The sequence below is a fragment of the Mycteria americana genome, chromosome Z (genome assembly GCF_035582795.1).
Source record: "Mycteria americana isolate JAX WOST 10 ecotype Jacksonville Zoo and Gardens chromosome Z, USCA_MyAme_1.0, whole genome shotgun sequence".
Classification (NCBI taxonomy): domain Eukaryota; kingdom Metazoa; phylum Chordata; class Aves; order Ciconiiformes; family Ciconiidae; genus Mycteria; species Mycteria americana.
Genome location: NC_134396.1, coordinates 43,802,162 through 43,827,525, shown reverse-complemented (window position 1 = coordinate 43,827,525; position 25,364 = coordinate 43,802,162). Strand labels below are relative to the sequence as shown.

At 42.2% G+C, this 25,364-nt stretch overlaps 1 protein-coding gene across 1 annotated transcript; it reads left to right on the top strand.

Annotated features, from left to right (window-relative positions):
- Positions 1 to 7,379: 7,379 nt before the first annotated feature.
- Positions 7,380 to 24,531, top strand: ISOC1 (isochorismatase domain containing 1). Its single transcript, XM_075527442.1, has 5 exons — positions 7,380 to 8,176; positions 17,767 to 17,886; positions 18,058 to 18,261; positions 18,650 to 18,766; positions 22,739 to 24,531. Exons 1-5 carry the CDS (start codon positions 7,877 to 7,879, stop codon positions 22,883 to 22,885), a joined length of 888 nt encoding a protein of 295 aa, XP_075383557.1. The 5' UTR covers positions 7,380 to 7,876; the 3' UTR covers positions 22,886 to 24,531.
- Positions 24,532 to 25,364: the final 833 nt, after the last annotated feature.

Sequence of the window (25,364 nt, the reverse complement as noted above, 5' to 3'; positions counted from 1 at the left end):
ACCACAGCTACAACCAGCGGCTATGTATGTAGTATTACATCAAGTGTGTACTATTAGATAATTAGTAATATGAAAGCATATGTATACATTTATTACAGCTATTGTGCAAAAAAGCAAAAGCCATGAGAGCTGGGGACAGAGACAGGATGCCAAAGCATGAAAATCAACGAAGCAGAGTGTACCAGCAGAGATGGCAACAAAACTGGGAAGTGAGCTGAACTGGCAGCTACTCATTTGTGAATAAACAGTTCATTTTCAGGAGAAAAAAATGTTCAAACTTTGAAAAAACTGGTACTTGGGGAACCTAGACTTGTCTGATAGCTCCCTAGATCTTTGTCCAACCAATTAGACAAACTGGAAAGGTCCATAAGTGCTAACAGCATGAATGAAGAGAAAAAGGTGCCACTTTAGACATGTGACTACATGAAAAGATATTGCCTGCTGGTTAGTGTACGAAATCCTCCAAGTATGAGTGCAAAAGGTTTGTTGAGATTGTGGAAACTCTCCAGACCCCCCAAATGCAACTGTTTATAAAATACAAACCAAAATAAAAAAACTTACAAAGCCTTACAAGCCTTACAAACCAAATAAAAAACCAAATGAAGTGACTTCTGAATATATGACAAGATTACAGGAACTAGAAGAGTTCTGCTGAACTGGAGAGAAACTACACAATCCAAAGAAGGACTTGCATAGAGAATTCTTTCAAGACTAGCTTGTGACTAATGCTTATTTGATCCAAAAATGTGCAAGTCATCAAAGACTTAAAAATAAACTGTGGGTCAAGCAAAAGGCACAGTACAGACAACACTCAAAACTATCTTCACTATGGCAATTGGTGTCCCATGTGACCAAACATTATCGATTCAAAGGAAAAATTAAGTAGAAACTTTAAATAACCCACAAAACCTAATGCATATAAAGATGATGGAAGAGTGACTGCAAGAGATGCAGATCAATTATATCACAAAGGAAATGCTGTAAGTTTTCAGGTTCATCAACCTTCAGTCAACAAAATGGATTCTACCAGGCATGACTTAACATCTCTACTATTGTCATTAGCCAGCTGGAAGCCAGGGTATGAAAAAAGCCCTCTCCTATTTGGTGAGATTCTGTCTGACTGGCAAAGCATATGTTTGTACATTTACATTAACATTTAAAAAAAATTTTTGGTAATAAACCTGCCTCAAAAGGAAACTTAACTGAAATTTTGGACCAACAGCCGGTGTAATTCCAAGTAATTCTGTGCCCTGAAAAGATATGGCAGCAATACTTGATCTTGAAGAAATAATTGCTAAATGTTGACAGCTTTGTCTGTTGTACTTTGATTCAGACGAAGGTAAAAGATAATCAAATCATTAAGAATGTGCTTTAACAGAATTACCATACCACATTTAATGCCGGTAATGAAGAAGGATGTTATTATTCATACTGGTAGAAATGTGAGGTGTGAGCTACCACACCTGAGAAAATATCCAAGACATTTTATTTTCACATATCACAGTGAAAACAATCATACGATTACTCAGTGAGTAAGCTCTTTATTTTTTTATAAATTATCTTTTATATTTATATATTTTATCAATATGGTTACTATTGTCACATTTACTATCCTGTTCCAACTGCTGTTATATGTGAAAGGGATTCAGGATATCAAAATACAGCCTAAGTGACATGGTATTGAATCAATTATTAACAATGGAGCTTTAAAACACCTATCAAGTTGCAAAATCAGATGGTGGACAGAGATTTGTCCCAATAATGTGCTTTTTACTTTGACGTATCATTATGTAGTGGGGAATCTTAAAAATAAATAAAATAGTCTGATAATTCTTGATAAAAGGGGCAACATGGGCAGATGACATTAGAAGTAAGGCTAAAAACATTAGCAGTCTTAACTCATTTCCAAACCTTGCATGGAAGCAAAACCAACCAGGTGAACAGTGCTTTATCCTTCCAGGAAATTCAAGGAGCTCTTTCCCAGTCACACCTATTTCCACCCATACTGCTGCAAAAACCTGTCTGTTATTCGAACATACAGCCTCAACACAGTTGTAAGCTAATTAGCTCACATATGAGCAACGCTTGGGTTGTCTGATCTCACGGTCAGTTTGACATTGAGAATGCCCAAAGACTCCACAACTCCATACCCAGATTACCATTATAGGTAACTGCAGCAGAAATATAGACGTCTCTTCGAAAGCATTTTGCGCGATGGTAATACAACGTTCCTGCAGCTCAGATAAATGGAAGTGGCTGGGCCAAGTATGGGGTGCTGAGGCAAGTCCACATTGCACTTGGCACAACTCTGAAGTGCAAAGTACGTACCTGCAAGGTCCTCCCCCCAGCAGTATCAGCAGAATTACTGCAGCGCCAGTGCAAGGGACATTATCTCAGGTATGTAGCATAGATAGCAAGTAAATCTGGCTGTAAGCCCAGTGTCAAGGCTAGTTTTAAAATACAATGCAGATCTAGCCAGATATATTGAAGTCAACAAGAGTTCAGCCAGGACTGCAAAGGCAGGACTGCAAAACTAAGCTATCTGCGCTGAGCTGTGTGGTAATGTGGTTACATTGCTACAACAAGGTAGCTTAATACAGGTTTGCAGGACGAGATGCGAGATCTAACAAAGGTTTTTGTGGCAACGCTATTGCTTTAACAATGTAATCTGTGACATGCCCTCATAGGAAATAAAAGCAGTAATTTGGATGCGAGATGAAAATAATTCTGAAATATCACAGGGGAACTGAAGAACACTAAAATAATAGAAAATCAATGAAACTGCACAGAAAGGCACTGTATTTATGCATGCTATTTTATGAAGTATAGTAGTATGGCTGTTCCCTTTTCCTAGTCTTCCTTCCTATTGCAGATGTGTAAAATTCAGGCAGTTGCTATGCCAAAGAGGATTTTGAACTACAAGAAATCTGTCAGCTCTCTCTGATGTTAAGGCCACGTGCTCACTTTGGACTTTCAAAGCACAAAACTGTTAACTGCAGAACATGCCTCACCATTCACATTTTTCTCACTGATAGAGAGGGCATCACCAGAGAAGTAAATATTTTTCTCTAGGGCTTACTCTATACATGGTTTTACTGTAATTTTCAACAGAGTACTTCGGGGAGTGTATAATTTTAGTAGATTCAGTTTGACATTGTGTTTCATTCTACAGAAGATGACCATATAACAGGCTTTCAGGCAGACTGAAATAAACAAGTAAAATTAATCAGGCAGAAAATATACTTCTGAAACTGTGAATTGAGAAACTGATAAACCCTCATCCAAAAGCTAGAATACTGGACTGGTTTTGTCTTACAAAAATTGAAATTCTTTTCTCTTTAGATACTAAGAAGTTTACATTTTAATGCCCTGAATTCTGACCTTCAATCTGGAACCTAACGCATTGTCTCTATTTTTAAAGTGGACAAAGCATGAGCTTCCATCTTTCTCACCTTATCCATCCTAGCTCTTGATGGAAGTGTTCCTTAACTGCTGAAAAACAAAAAAAATGCTTTTCAGAGGCTACAGATCAGATGACCTTGTTCAGTTCTGCTGCAGGAGCGGAAGGTCCCATGTGGCAGGCAGAGCCTTGTGTCTGAGCAGAATGCCAATGGACTTGTTAGTAGAAAGACTTGATATAGACAGAAATGTTTCAGAATTGGGCTAAGGAAATTCGGCCTTCACTTAAAATCTTTGATACTTCAGTAGTTTTCAATAAATTTCTTTATAATGTTTTGTTGTATGTACCACCTAAGAGGTGTATTTGCTGTGATTATATCCCCTTTTTTATGACTTTGGCATATGCTGAGCTTCTAAGTGTGAGATTGGCAGCATCTTAAAAAAACATGGTTGGAGATCAGTACCACTGACTTTCTAGTAGAAGTTGTATTTTTCTTTACTGTCTACAAGGACCAATCACACATTACTTGCAAGGTGAAGTGCCAAAAAGATGTGTTACAAATGCTCTTACACACTTCTGTTGTTCAAACTGGGTAAAAAGTACATCTTTTTTTTAGGCCACTGTTATGTGGATCATTGGACATTCTCCTTGTGTAGCACATCATACTCTCTTTCTGTGAAGCAAAAAATGCTATGCTGGATTTTCTAGGTGGGCTAGAGCCTCATATTTGTGATGGTGCCATACCTCTGTGACTTAATTAAAAGCAGCCTGATCTGCCACTGCCACAGGAACCGTATGACTGAAGGACACATGGAAGGTCAGTGAATCTAACTTACATCCAGCTGGTGACGCTTGGAAAGTGTCCCTTCCCGAGTTTGTGTCTCAGGGTGGTACTTTGAAAAGTGAAGATGACCAGAGTCGGGGGAGGAAAAATTCGCAGTCTGAGATCTGCTTCTGTCAGAAGTGTCTTCCTCTGTGGGACAGTACCACCCAAGCACAGGCAGCTACTCAAATAGACTTAAGTGCTTTCAGAAGAAAAATTAAACTACATGTGAAGACTGACTGTGGAGTTGCGGGGGGAAGAGAGAGAATTCGAAATGCAAAAAGATCCAAGGTGGTATAGTATGATACGAGCGGAGTTAAGATGCAGATAAAGGCCAAGGTTAGGTGTCACTTGGTAAGGACAGATGGGTTGTGTGGTAAAGAAAGCAGCTATCAGCCTTTATCTTCACATGTGCGCAGGGATCTGGCGGTTGTGCTCTTCTGCCTGCAAGGGAGGGAGGCAGGGAGGGATGAGCGGCCTCCAGGGAGGGAGGGAGGAGCGGCCCCCACTCCGCATGTCTGGGTCCATCTCCCTGCTTGTTCCTTGACCTGAGATAGAGGGGGGCAATGGTCAGCTGCAGGAGTCCCTCCTTGTCCAGATTTTTGATGAATCTGAGTATTGCTTCCTTGCCATTGCATAGGTCTAACCCTGTTAGGGAAGTGATTGTGCCCCTGTACTCAGCACTGGTGAGGCCGCACCTCGAATACTGTGTTCAGTTTTGGGCCCCCCACTACAAGAGAGACATTGAGGTGCTGGAGCGTGTCCAGAGAAGGGCAACGAAGCTGGTGAAGGGTCTGGAGAACAAGTCTGATGAGGAGCGGCTGAGGGAACTGGGGTTGTTTAGCCTGGAGAAAAGGAGGCTGAGGGGAGACCTTATCGCTCTCTACAACTGCCTGAAAGGAGGTTGTAGAGAGGTGGGGGTCGGTCTCTTCTCCCAGGTAACAAGTGATAGGACAAGAGGAAATGGCCTCAAGTTCTGCCAGGGGAGGTTTAGACTGGATATTAGGAAATTTTACTTCACCGAAAGGGTTATCAGGCGTTGGAACAGGCTGCCCAGGGAAGTGGTTGAGTCGCCATCCCTGGAGGTATTTGAAAGCCATTTGGATGAGATGCTTAGGGACATGGTGTAGTGGTGGTCTTGGTAGTGTTAGGTTTACGGTTGGACTCGATGATCTTAAAGGTCTTTTCCAACCTATACGATTCTGTTAGCAAAAATTTTTCTGTTATTTAAGTAAGTTTGAATCTGGCCAACTTACCAAAATATCAGTTATGTATTCTGCATAATAACCGAGCAATTTGTACGCAAAGGGATTCACTGTAGACAGCAATTGTGGCAAGGCAAGAACTTGCTATGGCGTATTTTGTTAATACAGATAGCCCTATCTTGCTATAATGGAAAAAGGAAGCCCATTTAAGACACCATTAATCAACAAAACCACTACCCATGCTATGTTTTAAAAATATATTGAATCTTAGAACTGCACTCAATTAAAATAAAGTACAAATTAAGAACTGGAAACCAATTTCAGTCACAGAAAATAAACAGAATTCACTGAGTATTCAATTTGTCACCTTTTCTTTTGGAAAACTGGAACTGATTCAAGTCAGCTAATGACTAGGCCATAAAATTGTTCACCCCTGTATGCCTCTACTGTAACAGCGTTAATGACCAGCTGTATTCATAAATTAAATCAGCAGAACAGTAAGCATGGACAAATAATTAAAATAAGCCCTGAAGCCTGGCTGCTGATTATTTTTATAGCTGGCAGGTGGAATAGAGTTGTATATACTTCACTGAACGCTCTTATATATGTATTTCTAGAGGCAAAAATTGCTTTTTTCCCCAGCTAAGTATTGTCACACATGGGACGGGATCAAATGTTTAAACAGAACCCAGATGGACAGGATCTCTTGCATTTTCACTCTCTAAAACGTATTTTTTAATCACAGAGATGTGTTCAGTTAGACTGAATACAAACAGATTGACACTACCTCCTTTGGAAAGAAGGTGCAAACTCTGGATGAATCCACTGAATTCACTGGCAGTAAAAGAAGGCGGAATCAATGTCTGTTTTAGAATTGCATTTGAATCCTTTTAAAACCTTACTTTGCGTAATTTCTGCCTAGACACAGTAAAACTTGCATGTTTTCCCTGTAATGTGCAGAAGCCATTGCACATACGCTTCTTGGGTAGTGTATAAAATAATCACTTCAGGGTGCTTCAGTGCCTAGTGAGTATTGAGTGTGTAAATACATAATTGTGAAAGGCTCCTTGCACTTGCAATTTTAAAATCTATTCATATCAGCAATGTATTTTCTGAAAAACAAACAAACAAAACCCTAGGGGAAAATATAATATTGTCATCTAACATGACAGCTCCAGATTTCTGACATTAGTAAAGTACAAGAACAACTTTGAGCTTCAGCTCGTTCGTATTTAGCCAGGCAGACATCCATTAACCTTGATGGTAGTGCCACTGCATTGGATAGCACATGAAAACATCCACTCGGTTTTAATGGAGAGTATTTTCTTTCTACAAGTGTAACACGCTACTCGGATCCTCTCCCCCAAGCACACTGAAGTGCAAGAGAAAATCTGGTAATTAAGGGAAAAACATGGGCAACACTTCCAGCTGCCAGTCACTCCTGGGGAAAAAAAAAAATTAAAAAGGTTAATGAGTCTGGAAATTTTGTAGAGAACACGAAGCTGGGAAGGATAAAAGGCTGCATTGCATTCTGCTCGCTTCTCATCTGTGGATGCAATTGCAGGTTCAGGGCCTCGGCGTGCAGCAGCTCAGGTAGCTCCCGCTGTTCAGAAACTGACATTTCTGAAGAAAGCCTCGTGTTTAACTCAACAGCCGGTTTCCGTGCCGGCAGAGCGAACAGCTGCTCCCCATCTAGATCTCAGATCGGGCTGGATCACGCTTGAAAGAAACCGGGCATTTCTCAGGCTCGATCAACAGGTTCCGCCCCAGCTTCCGCGGGGCGCGGCCGCGCCCGTCCCCGCCGCGGACCGAACGGCGCCCGGCAGCCCGCGCTCCCTCCCACTCCGCTCCCCTCCCCGCCAGCCGCGCCGCCGGGGCCGCCTTCCCCGCTCGGCGCCCCGCTCCCCGCCGCCTCCGCCCGACGGGGCACCGCGGCTCCGGCCCCGCGCCCCCGCCCCGTCACTGCAGCGGGCTCTGCCGCCAGCTCGGCGGCGGCGGGGTGCGCCCCGGCGAGGGACGAGCTGCCTGCCGGCCGCGCCGAGGCCGCGACGGGGCCGCCCCCGCGGGAGGTGCCCTTGCCTCCCGCCGCCGGCCCCTCTCCGGGGGACCCGGGCTCTCCCCGTCGGCCCGGACGAGGGCACGCGTTTGGGCGAGGGGCTGCTCCTCCCGCCGCCCGCCTGAGGGGGAGGCGCCTGCCCGCCGAGGAGGAGCGGCGGCGGCGGCAGGGCCGGTGCCCGCCCGGCGGAGGCGCCCCGGCGGCGCGCCCGCCCCCGAGGGCTCGCGGGGCAGGGCCGGGCCCCATGGCGAGGAGGAGGAGCAGGAGCAGCCGCAGCCGGGATTGGGGGCTGCCGGCGCCGCCCGCCCGGCCGGGGGGGGGAGGCGGCAGGAGGAGGAGCGGCGGCGCGGGCCGCAGCGAGCTGGCTGGGTTCGGCGCGGCTGCCCCTGAAGATGGCGGCGGCGGAGGCGGCCGCTGCTCCGGGCGGCGGGGGCTGCTCGCCGGCGGGCGGCGGCTCGGTGCCCGTCCTCTTCTGCTTCTCCGTCTTCGCGCGGCCCTCCAGCGTGCCGCACGGCGCCGGCTACGAGCTGCTGATCCAGAAGTTCCTCAGCCTCTACGGGGACCAGATAGACATGCACCGCAAGTTCGTGGTGCAGCTCTTCGCCGAGGAGTGGAGCCAGTACATAGACTTGCCCAAGGGCTTCCTGGTCAGCGAGCGCTGCAAGGTGCGCCTGGTGCCGCTGCAGATACAGGTGAGACCCGACGGCGGGGCAGCGCCGGCCGCCGCAGGTGTGCGTGTGGGCGGGCAGCGCCGTCCCGCCGCCGGCTGCGGCTGCCCGGCCTCCCCCGGACCCTTCCGGGAGAAGCGGCAGCGAGCTGGGGCGGCGGCGGCGGGAGCCCGGGGCGGGCGGGAGCCGTGGGCAGAGCCCCGCAAGCCCGCCTTGACTTACTTCTCCGCGGAAACTTTTGTTTTGCTAAGGCGGGGAGGCAGGCGCGCTCCGCGGCACATGCGTTTGGTAACCGGGCTTTGCCTTCAGCGAGTCGGAACTTACTTGGCCCCACGAATGGGAAGACAGCCTGGTGGCTGAAATAATCAATACTTCTTCTTTAAAACAGGCGGCTGGTGCTACCCAGCCTTACCCGGAGGTAATGCTGCTAGGTGGAAACTCGAAGGGTGCCGGTGAAGAGGGCTCTGCCAAAGCTCTGTCTCATGGCTTGTAGGTCCCTAGGATTTCTGTATCCCTTCTTGCCCCAAAAAGCTCTTTCCGATTTACAGGTTCGTAACTCACAAGTTTTGTGGCCATAAACCAGGAAACCAGACTGCCAGACAGATACAGTACGTGTGTTTCATACTAAGATATCTTTATGCACACTGGAGATTGTGCCAGTCGTGTTGTAATAGTTGCACTCGAAGAAAAATTGCTTTTTCCTTTCTCCAGCATCAAAGCAGCCAACTTTTTTTAAAGAAAACCAAAACACACAGTTATTGTTTTAATTCAGAACATTCTTCTTAATTTATAATTAAGAAGTTTTAGTTTGTTGAGTCAACATTAATAGTAAGTTGAAAAAGTGATGTCGTAAAAACTGAAACATTGCTCCTCTTCTCTTTGTTTACAGAAGCAGTCTAATTGACACTGTTTGTAAACCCTGCTTAATCATAGTGTCTTGAACCTGTAAACTCTCAAGGTGGCCTGTTCGCGTAGCCTGTACATCAAGGATGCCTTTGGAGTCTTTTGTCCTTTCCTTCACCCTATGTACGGGAAGAGTGGTTAAGAAGACCAAACTAGTTTAATAACTTACTTTGTCATTGATTATTTGTTTTTTCATTTATCACTCATCGTATTCAGTTTAAAACCTTTCTCCTTTGCGTGTTGGAAACAGAATGGATGGGGGCCCAGCTGGAGAAACTGGAAAGGATAGTCTCTCCAACTTGCAAAAAGAGTTGGTATGGGTGTTAATTCAAGCAAGGATATTCAAAAACAGAATTTGCATAACCTGGGCATGTGACAGTGGTGCAGGTCAGAATTTTGTTTCTTATTTGTGCATGCAGATCACTGCTCTGCAAAGACTCTTGCAGGTGGCCCCTGCACTGAAACTACAAATGCAGCCCAAGCATTCGTAGCAGGACGTACGTCTCGGTGTAAAAGGTCAGTGTTGAGACATAGAAGGATACGTCATTCCAGGGTGCAGATGCACTATGCAGCTTTAACTGACTGCAGGCATTCAGGATGAACCAATATTTAATGCATTAATTGCCTAATTGATTAGCTGCTTTCACCGATACTGTTGCAATTCTGTGACAGTAGCAACTGTTGATGTGAAAAGGATGTATTATTTTAGTTGCCTCCCTGATGTGCTTCAGCAGCTGAGAATGAGCTGGAGACATCACGGTGATGTCAGTAAGCTCGCCTTAAGCCACTGGCAGGTGCTCAGAGATCACTCGTTTGGGGAATATTTGGTCTAATATAGTCACAGCTGCACTTTTTAAGACCTTTAGGATTTACTGATGGGTAGATGATACTTTCTTTCCGTATGTTGATTCATGTACTGCCACTGTTGTGTGTGCTTCCCCCCCACCCCGATGCTTTATCTGCAGTTACACGACATAGGTTTGTCAACTTTGAATGTGGAGTAGTAAGTTGAAATACCATTTTGAGCATGTCTTTCAAGAGGGACAACCTTTGCTCACTGATGTGATTAGACTTGCATATTTGGAAAGATATATTTGGTTTAAAATTAAGATTCACAGATACTAGCATCCATATTCCTAGACAATAATTCCAGTAAGTTTATGTGCATGTTTTATAAAATATATGTATGCATTTAGTTAGGGATGGCATTTTAACCCCTAGGATGGTAGCGCCCATGAGCTCTGGAACGTTATCCTCCCATTTTGATTCCTGTGCAGATCTGTCATGGAAGGATGCCTTTTGTTGCACTAGCTCAAAAAATGTCAGTGCCAAATGGTGTTTGACTGGGCTGTTTCAATTTCCTGTCCCTGCAGTTGAGGGGGGCAGTAATCTCATGGAGAAATCACCATATGCTGCCCTCAGAAAGCCACTCCACACAGCTGAATTCAAGGCTCAATCTGTACAGGGACATTTGCTCTCCAGTCATATTTGTGCCTTTGTACTGTGCTCATATATGTGCATTTGTTTGGTTTAGCTGTCCTGGCACAAAAAAGCCACTTGAACTTCTAATGGCCACCCAGTGTTAGGCAGGCTGGTGGGATGCAGTAAACCCTGGTGTTCAGCCTGGCTGCCGCTCTTAAAACTCCTCAACCACAGACTTGCAGTGAGGAGGGACTTTTCCTTTGGCCTCTCCCAACTACTGAGGAGGGCATTTGCTTGCAACTTGAGGGACTGAGTACTAGCAGAAAGGAGCCGTCTGCTCTTCGTGGATTTTACATGTTTTTAAAGTTCTAACAGAATAAAATTTATAGTCGGGGCAGGGGAATGCAGGACCACTTTAACCTCTTCTAACTCTAAATGCAGTTAAATAGTGCTGCTAAAACCATTGTGTTTTGTTGTAAGTGTTGTAGCTGCCTTTGGAGGAGAGAAGCAGTAAGGAAAAACACTTTGGAGATATCAGAAGACAAGACAGCTATGCTCATTACAGCCGTGTAATAGAGGAATTCAGGCAGCATTCGAATACATGCTCGAGAGAGGCTATTTCACTGTCACTGTCATAACTTCAAGGTGACTACTCTTCAGCAGTACTTGTGCTCTGTGTTTACAAACTTGTAAGCTTAAGATGCTAGAGCTAAAAGGGTAAAATTATTATTGAAATCATTGCATAAAGCACCTCTACTTCAGGGTGTTTTTTTAAAAGACATGTTGACGTCTCGGGTGTATCTTTCTTGCAGAAAGCTGCTTGGAGAATGATCTTAATTGTTGCTGAAAGATAAGGTAAATAAAATAGAACCATTTATAGACAGATTTTGACTCTTTGTACACATATCTAGTGTTGCTACATTCAGATGCTTTGGAAATAGAAGTAACGTTAACTCGGGAGCCTAAGTCCATTTTCTGAAGACCAGGAAAAGCCAAAGCATAAATTGCAGGATATGAGTCGGGTAGAGGGGAGTTGTTTGCCCTTTTTTTTGAAATAGGTGCAGTTATAAATTGTGATACATTGTATTTAATTGTAGCACTAATGTTTCTAAATACATAAATTAAAAAAAAAAAAAAGCAGCACTTGGAACCTTTAAAAAGGGAAAAAAAGGACTGAAAATACTGGAAGAGAGGTTTCTTCAAATCCAGACTCCTTGTTTGTGTATCTTTACTCTGCAGCAAGCATTTTGATCATTTTGGATTTTGATGAAGAATTTTGTACTGTCTTAATTGTATGAACATCATGCGCTTATCTAACTAAATCTGTCCTTTTTAAATGCTGAAGTGCATATAAAAGGCTATACTTTGGCTTAGCATAAAATAAATACTTATGTTCCTAAGTTGAAATACTTGTAACCTATTTTTCCGTTGAAATACATTAAAATGAATTTCTTTTTTTTTTCCCTTTGAAAGATAAGCAGAAAAGTAAAACTGAATCTTACAGATGTCCTTTTAGAAATAAAGGAGAAGAAAATATGATAGTCAGCTTCTTTTCGTTGTTGTCTTTTTATGCCATCCATGAAATACCAAGGCTGCGAGGTCCTCTGCTCTGCCCTTTTAGTGGGTAACCTTGGCAAGAGATTTATGAGGTGACTAGTGATGTCACATGGGATTATTTCTCTGCTTCCATTTTCTTGTTCATTACAAGTACTGGGGGAAAATTGCATTTTGTATGTGTAATGGTTCCCTGAATTTTGAATGGGGAAAGTACAGATAAAGAGCCAGTATATGTGAATATATTTGTAAAGCTCATTCTGTAATTACAGTACTTCATCACAGTCGCATTTTGTATGATTAATAATAATCAGCAGAGATTAAATAGATGAGAAACACCTGTTCTTTCCCACCTAGGCCTTTTCTAGAGTAGGATTTAAAGCTGTATGTAACTCGTGACAGCATACCTTTAAATCCTGGTCTGGACAAGGTCCTAGAGATGACTTCTCTAGCTGGGTAAAAGAGCTGCATCAGGTTACGTGTCCATCTGATGTACCTATTCTGGTTGTGCTGTGGATAACTTCCAGCTGGAGGGAAGAAAGTCCTGGTGACTGAGAGGGGTGAAGCGAAGCAAACGGAAAGGCTTATACACTGTGTGTGGGAACTTCAGGTGGTTTGGGGTTTGGGTTTTTTTTTGTTTTTGTTTTTCCTTTTAAATTTAGGTTGTTTAATGATATCGTGGCTGAGTAGACGTTATATTTGGGGTGGATTCGGACAGGTACTGTGTGTCTGCAGTGGCTCACGATCCTTGCCCAGCCTGTGTCTCCTCGGAGTGAAAGCAAACAGGCACTGGCGTGCCGGCCCAAGGTTTGATGTTTGGGTGTAGGTTTGCCCCACCCCAGCTCACTGGTAGGGTGCGGTGCTGGAGCGGTGCGGGCAGTCATTGTTTTCACTGTCAGGGGATGTGTGAGGTGGAGCTGTCCCATGTCCCTGAGGAAGTGTGGCCGTGGAAGGGGAGGATGGCATTGAGAGCAAGGGAGTGGTAGGATTTATGTGGCACATTGAAGAACCAGTAAAGGGAAACTTTACTTTATGTGTAGCAGATACTTCTGTAAACTTATTTATGGACTGCATTAGCTACTATTTATGAAACTTAGTTTCAAACTGCTTTCTGCTGCGCTCTGTCCTTCCCACATCCGCTATTCCAAGTAACACCAGCAACTGTTGATTTTTTGATCTTGCCATCTATTTCTTCCAGTTGCTTGTTCTGCCACATGTCGCATGGTTCTATTCAGACTGCAAGTTAATCAGAAATAAGTACGAAAATCAACACAGGAATTATTTGTGTTAGATTTTGTAAAAGCTTTTATTTAGCAAATATATAGTTGACCCAACTTTATTTCAAAGGGCCGCTGGTATTAAACTGAAGGCATAAATTAAATCATATTAAAGCAACTTGATAACAGAGGAAAGCAGATATAAGGCTTTTGCTCTAGCTCCTTGTGATGTTTGTCATAAGCACATGGGATTATGGATTCAGTGGGAGTCTGTAATGAGAATGCTCCCTGGCTAGAAAGGCAGTCGGTTTTCTTCCATGCTTCACTGTCAAATCAGAATAATATTGAATTGGGCTCTGTAAGATCTGTTGTGAATCCACTGTTTGTAAATATTCCGTCGTCCATGTCATTGCTGAAACTTAGGGCAAATACTGTTTTTGCAAAAGGTGCCAAGCTGGGAGGAGCTGCAAGCATCTGAGAGAGCAGAATTCAGGCTTTTCATGACAAGTTGGAGAAACAAGGTGAAATAAGATGCAGTTCAAAATGGAAGCAACTAAGGTAGAAATAATTCCTATGCTGAGGTAGAAATAATCGACTATGCACATAAAAGATGAGGGAGAGTTCAAGGGATGATTTTGAAGTTAAAATGCACCTCAGGATTCTAAGTACCATCAATTATGAAAAGAGCAAATAGTGTACTGGAAAGTACAAATTGAACAGGGCCTGCAAGGGCTGTTAATTGACCGATCTTCTCTGAGGCTCTACTGGTGCTGAGAAGTATTATGGGCAGAGAAATACTGCTGTTAGAGTAGTATTGGGTGCCTCACTGTAGACTGCAATTTGAAAAGCACCCCAGAGAGGGCAATGAAAATTATTTGAGTTGTAGGAGGAAAGACAGAAAGTATTAGATATGTTTTAGAATAAGGGAGGGGAGGGGAAGGACTAAAGGGAGACTGGATCTGAGTCTTGAGGTATGGTAGTAGGTGTTTGTGGATGGTTATGCAAGTGAAGGAGGATGGTAAGACTCTTGTGTTTCAAATCCACCATGGACATAAATGGAAATAATGCTCTTAAATGGCAACAAAGGAGTTGTGCGTGAGAAAACACTGCAAGGTAAAGATAACAGAGCTGTGGGACGAATTGTGTAGGAGCTCTGTAAATTGTGTATTGCTGATGGGTCAGACCAGGTAGGTGTCTGTGAAGAATATTTGCATGTGGTTGATCCTTCTGTAGAGGCAGACTATGGAGCTTCTTGAAGGCCTTCCTAGTCTACTCATACTTGTTCCTCTGCTAAGGATGGTAGTGCCATCCAGTGCCTTGGCATAAGAAGGTGTATACTAAGGCAGTAGGCTAAATCCACATAGATCACTCTACAATCCATGATGATTTGCAGTTGTTCAAAATGATCTTAAAAAAATGAAAGTGGTGGAATGATTTATAGAAGAAAATAATGGTCTTTGCTTGTCATATAAATGCCAAGACAAAATGACATGTTTTCTGAGTAGGATGCACACTTACAAATATTGTCTGTTCCAATTACTGTATTTTTGCTGCTGAGGAGTAGGAAAGTTAAATGTCATGATTGATTGCCCTGATGGTAGTAAGTGCCAAAGTTAGAATGGGTCATGGTAGGTGCTCACTGCGGTGTTGAATTGTACGTTAGTACTTCCCACCAACTGGCTTCTGCATTGTTCAAGCACCTAGATGGATGGTGTTCAAGAACAAGGCAGTTATTCAATATTTAATTTTATTTTTAAGGATACTTGGTCCCAGCCTCATTTATTACATGGCGTAGAATCACAGAAGTGTCTATTGGGAGAGTTATCTGGAGGCTGCCTTCCCTAACTCCTATGCAAAGCCAATTCTTGTTCAAATCAGCTTTCCTTTTCCGAGTGCTGAAAACCTCCAAGGATGGAGATTCCACCACCCGTGGTAACCTGTTGCAGCGCAGCTGTAGCTTCCTAGTGAAAGAGTTTTCCCTGATGCTTGCTGTGATGCTCCTCCGTCTTCCTGTGGCATCAGTGGGTCCAGTGTTAGAGCATCTGCTTTATGGTCCTTACTGCGTTTGCCTTTGTGACTGCTTGTATTAATAGTATTGCCATTTCACCCATGAGAACTAGAGGAACTATGGTTATGAACGTTTGTTGTTTTGGCAGTAGTGGTGTACTGAATCTGATAGGTGTGGGAATTTAGCATTTACAATTATAATGCACAAGTAATTTTCACAACAGTTTGAACAAGCCATTTGGTGTGGTTGAGCATGGCCATTACTGTAGTTTTTTAGCGTTGGAAATTGAGATCAAAAGTGTTTTACTCGGGAGACATGGTGAATCAATGAAAGATTTGGGACTAATATTTAAGGATTCCAGATTCTCTTTTGGCGAGTTGACCTTGCCTGGCTGCCAATGCCCACCAAGCTGCTCCACCACTCTCCCTCCTCAACAGGGCATGGGCAGAAAATATGAGAAAAAGCTTGTGGGTCAAGATAAGGACAGGGAGATTACTTACCATTTACCATCACAGGCAAACCAGACTCAACTTGGGGAAATTAATTTAATTTATTGCCAGTCAATATCAGAGTAGAATAATGAGAAATAAGAACAAATGTAAAAACACCTTCCCCCCCACCCTCCCATCTTCCCAGGCTCAGCTTCACTTCTGACTTCTCTGCCTCCTCCCCACATCTGCACAGGGGGACAGGGAATGGGGGTTACGGTCAGTTCATCGCACATTGTCTCTGCTGCTCCTTCCTCCGCACGCTGTTCCCCTGCTCCAGCGTGGGGTCTCTCCCACAGGCTGCAGTCCTTCACAAACTGCTCCAGCGTGGGTCCTTTCCATGGGGTACAGTCCTTCAGGAACGGACTGCTCCAGCATGGATCCTCTGTGGGGTCACAAGTCATGCCAGAAGACCTGCTCCAGCATGGGCTCCTCTCCATGGGGCCACAGGTCCTGCCAGAAGACCTGCTCCAGCATGGGCTCCCCTCCGTGGGGCCACAGAACCTGCCAGGAGCCTGCTCCAGTGGGCTATCCATGAGGTCACAGCCTCCTTCAGCTACATTCACATGCTAGGGTGTGGGGTCCTCCATGGGCTGCAGGTGGATATCTGCTCCACCGTGGACCTCCATGGGCTGCAGGGGGACAGCCTGCCTCACCCTGGTCTTCATCACGGGCTACAGGGCAATCTCTGCTCCAGCACCTGGAGGACCTCCTCCCCCTCCTTCTTCACTGACCTTGGTGTCTGCAGAGTTGTTCCTCTCACATATTCTTACTCCTGTCACCCACCTGCTGTTGCACAGCATACTTTTTTACCCTTTCTTAAATATGTTATCACAGAGGTGCCACCAGCATTGCTGATGGGCTCAGCTTTGGTCAGCAGCGGGGTCCGTCTTGGAGCTGGCTGGCATTGGCTCTGTCCAACATGGGGCAGCTTCTGTCATCTTCTCACAAAAGCCACCCCTGCAGCCTCCCCCAGCTACCAAAACCTTGCCATGTAAACCCAATACACTCCTGCTCTTCCAAAATACACTATTTTACAGATTTTGTAATTTTGTTTCAGTTTAAAACATCACAACCTCAGTTTGCAGAAAATGAAGTGTATACAATTAATGGCTACTTCCCAGAAGCAGTTTATTCAATTTGATTTATCAGTCTGCTGAAAAGCTCCAGAATGGATGTAATTTCTCTTGAGTTGCCTTACAACTAAATGATAGTAGCTGCTTTCTTTCCCTGTAGCCTCCAGCTGAAGTCTTATCCTTTGCTTCTGCAGGTACTGCGAGTAATTTCATACAAATACAAAGCACTCTTTCAAAGTATGAGAAAATGCAATCTTTGATTTCTTTTTTCTTATCTCCCCCCACTCCCCCCCTTCTACCCCATTTGACAGCCTGTACAAGGGAAAATATGGGAGGTTATTTTTATCATTAAAATGTATTCAGTTCAGTTTCTGGTCATAATACTGACAAGCTTCTCTGCTTTCCTTCTAGCCTTTGGACTTTCATCAGACTTGTGCTAAAAGATGTCATAGACAAAATAAACTGACTACACAATGAAACTATTGAAAATAAGTGTACATACAGTATTGAAAGCAAGTGGAAGTCTGACTTTTTTTTTAACTTTAATGTATCCTGATTTTATGTCAGTTCCAAGAGCTGTGGATTTAAAAATGAATTTGAGGACTGTAGTTTTGCTGTTGGTACTTTTTTTTTTCCCCCACAGTACTTTAGGCAGTGTGCTCCTCCACCCCCCTTCAGGGTTCAGAAGTTTGCATGTACATTTACATTGACTTGTCTCCCACCTTATAAAATCTTGATTAGCTATTGATGACTGTACTGTACTGCTCAGTATCAGCCGTTCATTTGAATTTAGAAACATACCAAAATCAGGCTTGAAAAACCTTTCTCCTATTTTGACTTAAAGTAACATAAAGCTGGCAGAGGTGTTGCAGACTTTCTCATTCTGCTGCTTTACTGAAAGGGTCTTCCCTGCCACGGAAAACGTTATCTTTATTTTGTTTTTCAGATGACTACTTTGGGCAACTTGACACCCTCAAGCACTGTGTTTTTCTGTTGTGATATGCAAGAGCGATTCCGGCCTGCCATCAAGTATTTCGGTGATATCATCAGCGTGGGCCAACGACTGGTATGGTTTTTGCTTTTTTTCTTGTAGTGAGTTTTGACCACACGTGTAAATTTGTATTTTATACACAGCCAGTTTACTGGTTATTCCATTTCACGTAATACCAATGTCTTTGCTATTGTCATTCTTTAATAATTTCTTTTCTTGTACGCTTTCCTCCCTGCCCCCTTGCAGCTCCAAGGTGCACGGCTCTTAGGAATTCCAGTTATTGTAACTGAACAGTATCCCAAAGGTCTTGGCAGCACTGTGCAAGAAATTGATTTAACAGGAGCTAAACTTGTGCTTCCCAAAACAAAATTTTCAATGGTGTTGCCAGAAGTTGAAGCAGCATTAGCAGAGATCCCTGGAGTCCGCAGCGTTGTCCTGTTTGGAGTGGAAGTATGTGCCTTGCCATTCTTGTACTGTTTTATGGTAATGTCTGTCGGCCCACAATAGTATTAAGCATTGCTTTCTGTAATTAAAAAATGAGTCAGTTTATATTGCTTAGAGCTCAGATATCCTCTACAGATTAAATTATTCTTGTGTTATTTGTCTTCGATATTATCTCATAATAAAATTTGAAATGAGATATTTGTAAACTACAGGCTCTTGTCTCAAGCCTGGTTGGCATTTAAAACCCACATTGAGTTCCCTAGTAATGTCAGGAGTAGAAAAATACATGTTTGAACCCTAATTAATTAGGTACTCTAATTTGGCACTGTGCTACTCATGTTTTATAATAATGGTTTGTTGGTGGGGTTTTTTGCCTTTGATTTCTCCCCTGTAGACTCATGTCTGCATCCAGCAAACAGCATTGGAATTAATCGGCAGAGGTCTGGAAGTTCATATTGTAGCTGATGCCACCTCATCAAGAAGTATGATGGACAGAATGTTTGCTCTTGAGGTAATTTTCTTAGTCAAGGCTTTCTCCAGCTTGGGTCTGTATTTCCCTACTTGTTGTAAGCTAACAATGAATTTCTAGGGGCAGTAAGCAGTGGACAAATGTAGACTTGAGAAGAGGTGAATGCTCCGATTCTCAGAGTAGCTTCCAGGATGGAGAAGGCTAACTGCCTTATTTTTTCCTCCCTAAATTATGATTTAATTTGGGACATTTGGATTTTAAAAGTGATTGTTTCGTGCAATCTAGGTTACTGTATATAACCATTAGCATTTTAGGATATTTTCTTATGGAGTGTTATCTGTACAGCAGAGTAAAAGTGCTACAGAGCTTTTGGTTTTGTTGTTCCAAACAGTACTTGTTCTGCTGTTGAAATTCCTTGAAATGCAACAGAATATAGTAAGTGATCCTGTTCAAAGTGCCTTCTTGTATGTCTGTCCCTCCCTCTGCTCTTCCTCATCAGTGCAAATTAAAGCTTAATCTCAAGATTCTGTGATTATAGTAAAGACTTGTTCTCTCCCCCCCTCCCCCCCCAGCTTAGTCTAACTAAATGTTGAGAAAGTGGAGATAAATGTAACAAGAAGATTTAAAAGCATGTACAGCTATGTGGTAGCAAATTCATGCAAATGATTTTTTGATAGTGTACTCCAACCTCCCTACAGGCATCACTGCTGGAAATCAAAAAATGATATATACATTAAGTATTGCAATTTTTGCCTCAGGTCCTAACAATTATTTGGAAATTGAAACTAGTAATAACTACGGCATTTTATACTTTTTTCATAGATTTGGAGAAGACTTTTAATTTCTTCTGTTTCTCATGTATAAGAGAATTAAAAGCTAAAGGGAAATCACCAGCATATAGTGTTTGATGAAACCCATGACTTTGATTAAGTGGAAGCTTAATGTCATCTGTCACGTAAAGCATAGTGACGCACACAGAGTGCAGGAATGACTGAAATCATGGACTTCCCAAGTCAATGTGGTGCTGCAGCAGTATTAGACAAAACAAATATAGAAAAACTGAAATCTGTTTGCCTTATTGTGTACATCTTTGTACATTTGATTATCGCTTACACTATCTGCAAGCATAGAAGTTGGTTTAGTGTAATAGAGGTTAAAGCAGTGACTAGCTAGCTTTGCTTTTCTTTCTAGTCAAAAAGGTATCAATCATCTTATAAGTGTGGTTGGTTGCAAAAGCTGTAATCCGGGCAAACTGTCAGTTTTAGGTAACTTTTTACCTAAAAGTATGTCTTTGCAATGTTTTCTCCCCAAGCACAAAGAAAATGTTTTGCTGTGGTCCCTTAAGTAGTCATCACTAAAATATGATTCAGGGAATGTTTGCTGGCTTGCTGTGGTGAGCCAGCCAGTTATATGGCAGTAACTCCTCCTCTGTGGCTGCGCATGCCAACGCTCTCTCCTTTTTGTGCTGTAGAGCCTCTCTTAAAAATGCTACTGAGGGCTGTGGGCTAGAGCGGGCAAGAGGTGGGCATGCCTGGGAGCAGGAGACTAGGAGAAAGGGACACATGTACTGGGCATGTCAGTAATCCTGATTGACCACAGCGATAACATTTCTTAGGGAAACTGGTAAAAACCCAAAACATTGGGTAGTCCTGCTTTAGTCTCACCATACAGCTGACAGTTCCTAATCATGCTGTTTTGATTAGTGAGTCTGACATTGTCTCTTGCGCAAACTTGCTCTATACCTGGTGAGCTGAGGTGAGGTTCATTGATCCGGGTTCCCTGGATCTTTCTGGGAAGATGAGTATAACATTTACCTTTTCACAGTGACCTTTCAAGGATGATAAAGAGTGACCTTGCAGTGATAACAACCAGCTTCCTCAGCAACCTCAGATAAATCCCATCTGGTCCCACCTACCCCCTCAGTTCCACATTTCCCCTCACATAGCATGTGTTTTGATGGTGCTGGTGATGAACATGCAAATATCTCAACAGGTATACTAGGAAGTGCAGTCTGAATTAATTGATAGCCAAAGCTTTCATGTCTGCCTGGATGACCCTAAAGAGGTATTGTCTCTGCTTCTGTTGTATGCTTAAAAATGACAGCAGGCAAAAACTTGCAATCAAAAAAACCACCAGAAACAAAAAAACCTCAAAATTTCCATTGAGGAAATACTTCAAACCAACTGGCCAAGGCTGTGGCTGTTCTTAATCTCTGCCCTATCTGATGAAGATGCCTTGTGTCACTGCTTGGTCTTGGTTTGAGCTGGCTTAGTCTGTTCCTGCTGGATTTTTCTTCTGTTCTACATCTGTTCTACTTGTTCCTGCAGTGTGGATGCAATACACGCTTGCTGCTTTCCTTCATCTGAAAGACTATGTTCTAAGAAAACTTTTCCTTTCCTTGAAAATCATCCAGTATGCTTAGCGTGTGCATCTCTTCATTCCTACTGATCTCAAAACTATATAAATTATACTTAGCCCTAGAAGTAGAGTATAAGCCAATGCCAGCCTCTTTGACATGTTATGGTATGTTTTGCTTCTGAAGAGAAGACATTCTCTTTTTTCAATCAACATTTCTCAGAAGGCAAGGTTCTTTAACAGTCTGTTTTTTCTCTCATCCATACTAGTTAAAAGCAAAATCTTTGTATTCCTGGAGAAGTACATCTTGAAAACATTGGCATAATATTTCATTTTGTTTTTCCTATTTTTCTGTTTTCTATGTGTATGTGGTTTAAACAACTGTGTCATTGTACAGAGTAGGAGAGCTGGAGAAGCTATCTGCTTTGTTTCAACTTAAGAATATAGCAAGGCTTGCTGCCATTATTGCAAGCACGAAGCATTGACTTGAGTAAATCTAGCCTAGTTAGTTTATCATTATACAGACTGTAGTTACGTATACTTTACTGGTCCCCTAAAATTAATAACTTTCCCATCAATTGCTTTGTAATTGAACAACTAAACAGCAGTGATCTATGTCTGCCCTAGAAAGTCTGGAGCTTCTCTTTCTTTTAGTAATTACAATTGAAACCTGTCTGAAGGCATACGTATCTGTATTTTCTGCCTCTTGCCCTCCCTTGGCTCATGTAGGACCCCGTTAGATTCGGTGGAACATGCAGCTGAGTAGAGCATGATGGAGGGAAACCTGGATCCATGAAGAGTTTTACTGCCAAAGCATCTGTACGATTGCTGGGAAGCTGATGGGGGGTAGGGGGTGGTCAGCCTTTACTTAAAGATAACTTTGCTATGTAGGCAGCAACCACAGTCTCAAAAGTCCAAAAACTTTGCAGTAAGTCCTGTGGCTTGGGCTACACAAAGCATTGCTCTGTTTAGTTGCACACTTACAAGATCTGGCAGATCTCTTTCAGTTTTGCTTTCTATGCAGCGATGCTTCTGTAGCCTTTGAGAACTAACACGGGAGTTACTGAGGCTGTAATGAGATGTTGGTTAAAAGGAGCTGCTGTTGTGCCAGTATGATTTATAAGGTCTGTAGAAGAGCTGTTCGTTCTGTCTCCTGAGATTATTGGTCCTAGCGCACTGTGTAGTCCAAAGACCAAAGTACTAGTGCATAACAAGCCCTGAAAGAGAAATTGTTACAATTAAGTTTCTTGCTTAACACCTTTAGCGTGGGCCTCGCTATTTTCTTTTTCCCCAGGCCTTTCAAATCTGCATGAAAGTGAAGAAAGCTATCCTCAGGACCGTGCAAGGGGAAAAGGTTGTTAATATAAGAGGGCATGGGTCTTCTGCACGTTAAATCTGACATGGAGAAAGCATTCAGTCCAAGTAGGAAGCCTTATTTGTAATCCAGGGCAGCCTTTTTCCTCAGTAAAGTCTAAAACCAGTCACTTTCCACCCTAGCTTTATAAATGGCACCGCTAAGAAATGCTGGAATGGAATTGGCAATACTTTTGTTAATAGGAGATGTTTTTAAAAATACCATCCATCTTTTTTATAAAATGTATACTCATTCACATTTGCAAGTATCTCATGATATTCTCTCTCTGTCCTTTTCTGTTTCAGCGTCTTGCTCGTACTGGAATTATAGTTACTACTAGCGAAGCTATACTGCTGCAGCTGGTTGCTGATAAAGAACATCCAAAATTCAAAGAAATCCAAAATCTCATTAAGGCGAGTGCCCCTGAGTCAGGGCTCCTTTCCAAAGTTTAAAGAGGATGTGGAGGAAGCGAATCTCATTGTCATCTTTAAGGAGGAAGGAAAGCTGTAAGCGCACATGTACACCCTCTTTTACCCAAAGTTTGGTAGAAGTGTAAAATTAAAAATTGACATACTTGTGCTTGCCTTAGCAAAATTGTCTGGTTATACATCTGGGTGCCAGTATGTTCTGTTTAGTTACAGCTGTCAGAGGCTTTGGGTACCATTAGGACCCTTTTGTTGTCAGATTTCCTTATTTATTTAAAAAAACAAAAATTAACAGAGGTGCCTGCTAGTCTATACTATACACTGATTGTAACAGCTCCAAAAAGTGCACATTTCTGTGACACCTCTTGATTGTGAACTTTGTAAAAGCGTTCTGTGACATTCTGTTTTACTTTTGTATTAATACAAGATAATTATGTGTTGGATAAATGTCATGTGATAAGCTTTAATGTTCTATGTAAATGAAGTATTTTAATAGGGCATAAGTTAAAACCAAGTAACATATATGGACTACGTGCGCTCTTGTTCTCTAGGATAAAATTTAAGCGCTTTGCTTCATAGACAAGACACATAGATCAAGCAGCAGCTGATGTTTGACTGCTCTAGGTAGCTGAAGCCTGCATCATGACTTTCGATTATTCTGAATTTGACTTCCCAACCCTGTACTTCACTTAAGTGTACACAAACACAAAACTATCATTAAATGAGTTCTTTATAAACAACTGGTGTGAAGTCCTTCAGAACTAGCATATTACCAACACTAAATAAATTGGCAATGCTAAGGATGTTAAAGAACAAAAGCTTTTCAGCTTCAAGTGCTGAATCTGCTACTGTATTTAGATTTAATTGGTTTTTTTTTTACCCCATTTTAGTTAGATTGAATAATTCCATCTGATTTACTCATTTGGCCAAGCGAGCTCTGAAAGAAACATCAGCTTCTCTGGGTTTTTGCACTTTTTTTGTGGGCTGCAGTTGGGTGGAGTTTGAATGGAATCTGGCCTAAAAGCATTCTTCAGAAAAATAGCATCTTAAATTACTGGTATATATATTTTTCTGTCTAGAACCAGTCGTTTAACACATGATTGTTCACAAAGGCACTTCCTTCATGTTCTAGTGGTTTAAACAATGTACTATAAAGTTTACAGTGTAACCAAGACATTTATTTTTTTAAGAGTACTAGAAGATGTCATGCTGAACACTGATCTTTTTGGTAGAAAACCAATTAGAGTACATGTATTGTTTTAAATTGCTTATTTTCCCCACAAGATGGCTCTAAAAGAATTGTTTCAGAGAGTTATAACCTTTATATGTTCAAAACAAATAAAAAGTTAACATTTGCTGTCTCTCTTACGCTTGTGATATTTACTGAAGAGCAAATCCTGAAAGCTGTGTTTGCCATGGACCTTATTCTGTCCTGTGCAGCTGTGGAATTTCTATAGATGTCATGGGAATCTTGTGTAAAGATCAAGGGTGCATAATGTCTAATAATTCTTGTCTTCTGTGTCTACTTACAGTGTTATTTAGTGCTCCAAAATATGAGGAATGAAAATTATGCTTCAAGTTGCAGGCAGGGAGGCGAGTTGAGTTGAAGAACCATTGTCCTATATCACTGACCTACTTTTTACCTTCTTTTCTGGTATATTAATCATGTTGCCTAGCAGTATAAAGTTCACTTATATAAATCAACAGCTGTGTAGAAAAATACTATAAATTTCTTATGAAATAATGGTTTTATTGCTTTCTTACCTTTATGTGTTGATGGTACCTACAGTTAGTAATTGAATGAAAAAATGATAACAGGTTTTTTTTACACATTTATTTTTGGAACAATATCAATTTCCTTAATAACAAATACATGGGTTGTTAAGAGATAATTGTATGTTACTAAAAACTTACCATTTTTATACAAACATAAGTTGGAGGACAGATGTCACAAGTTCCTTTGCACACAGTCCTTTCCTAACTAAGGTTTTTACCACAAGGGGAATCATCATCTTGGTAGCAAGATGGCACTAGAGAAGAATCTATAAAATACATTGATATTCTCTGTGATGATGATTTTTTTTTTTTTGGTATTTGCATAGCCTTCTGTGGTAAACTAGATTTTTGTCAAGGTCCTTAATTTGTGTTTCTTTTCCATAAGCTTAAAAAATAAGAATGCAGAAATATGCAGTGTTATGCTATAAAACTGAGCTCTTAGGTGTGAATTTAGGGGCAGAATGATTGAAGTCTTTCTCCTTCATTAGATGGGTGTGTTAATCAGCATCACGTGGATCATTCAGATGAGATTCTAATAGTGTTTATTTAAAAAGAATAGAAAAAGTGTTGCCATATTTCTCTTAGGTAAAGTAAGTTTATTCATAGGAGACAATTTCCTTTGCTTTTTCATGCTCTAACTCATCTGTATTTTCTGTTCTCTGACAAGCGGGTGTTCCCATGCAGTAGAACAGCAGAACTGAGCCGTGTGGGAAGAGGTCTGCAGGCTGTT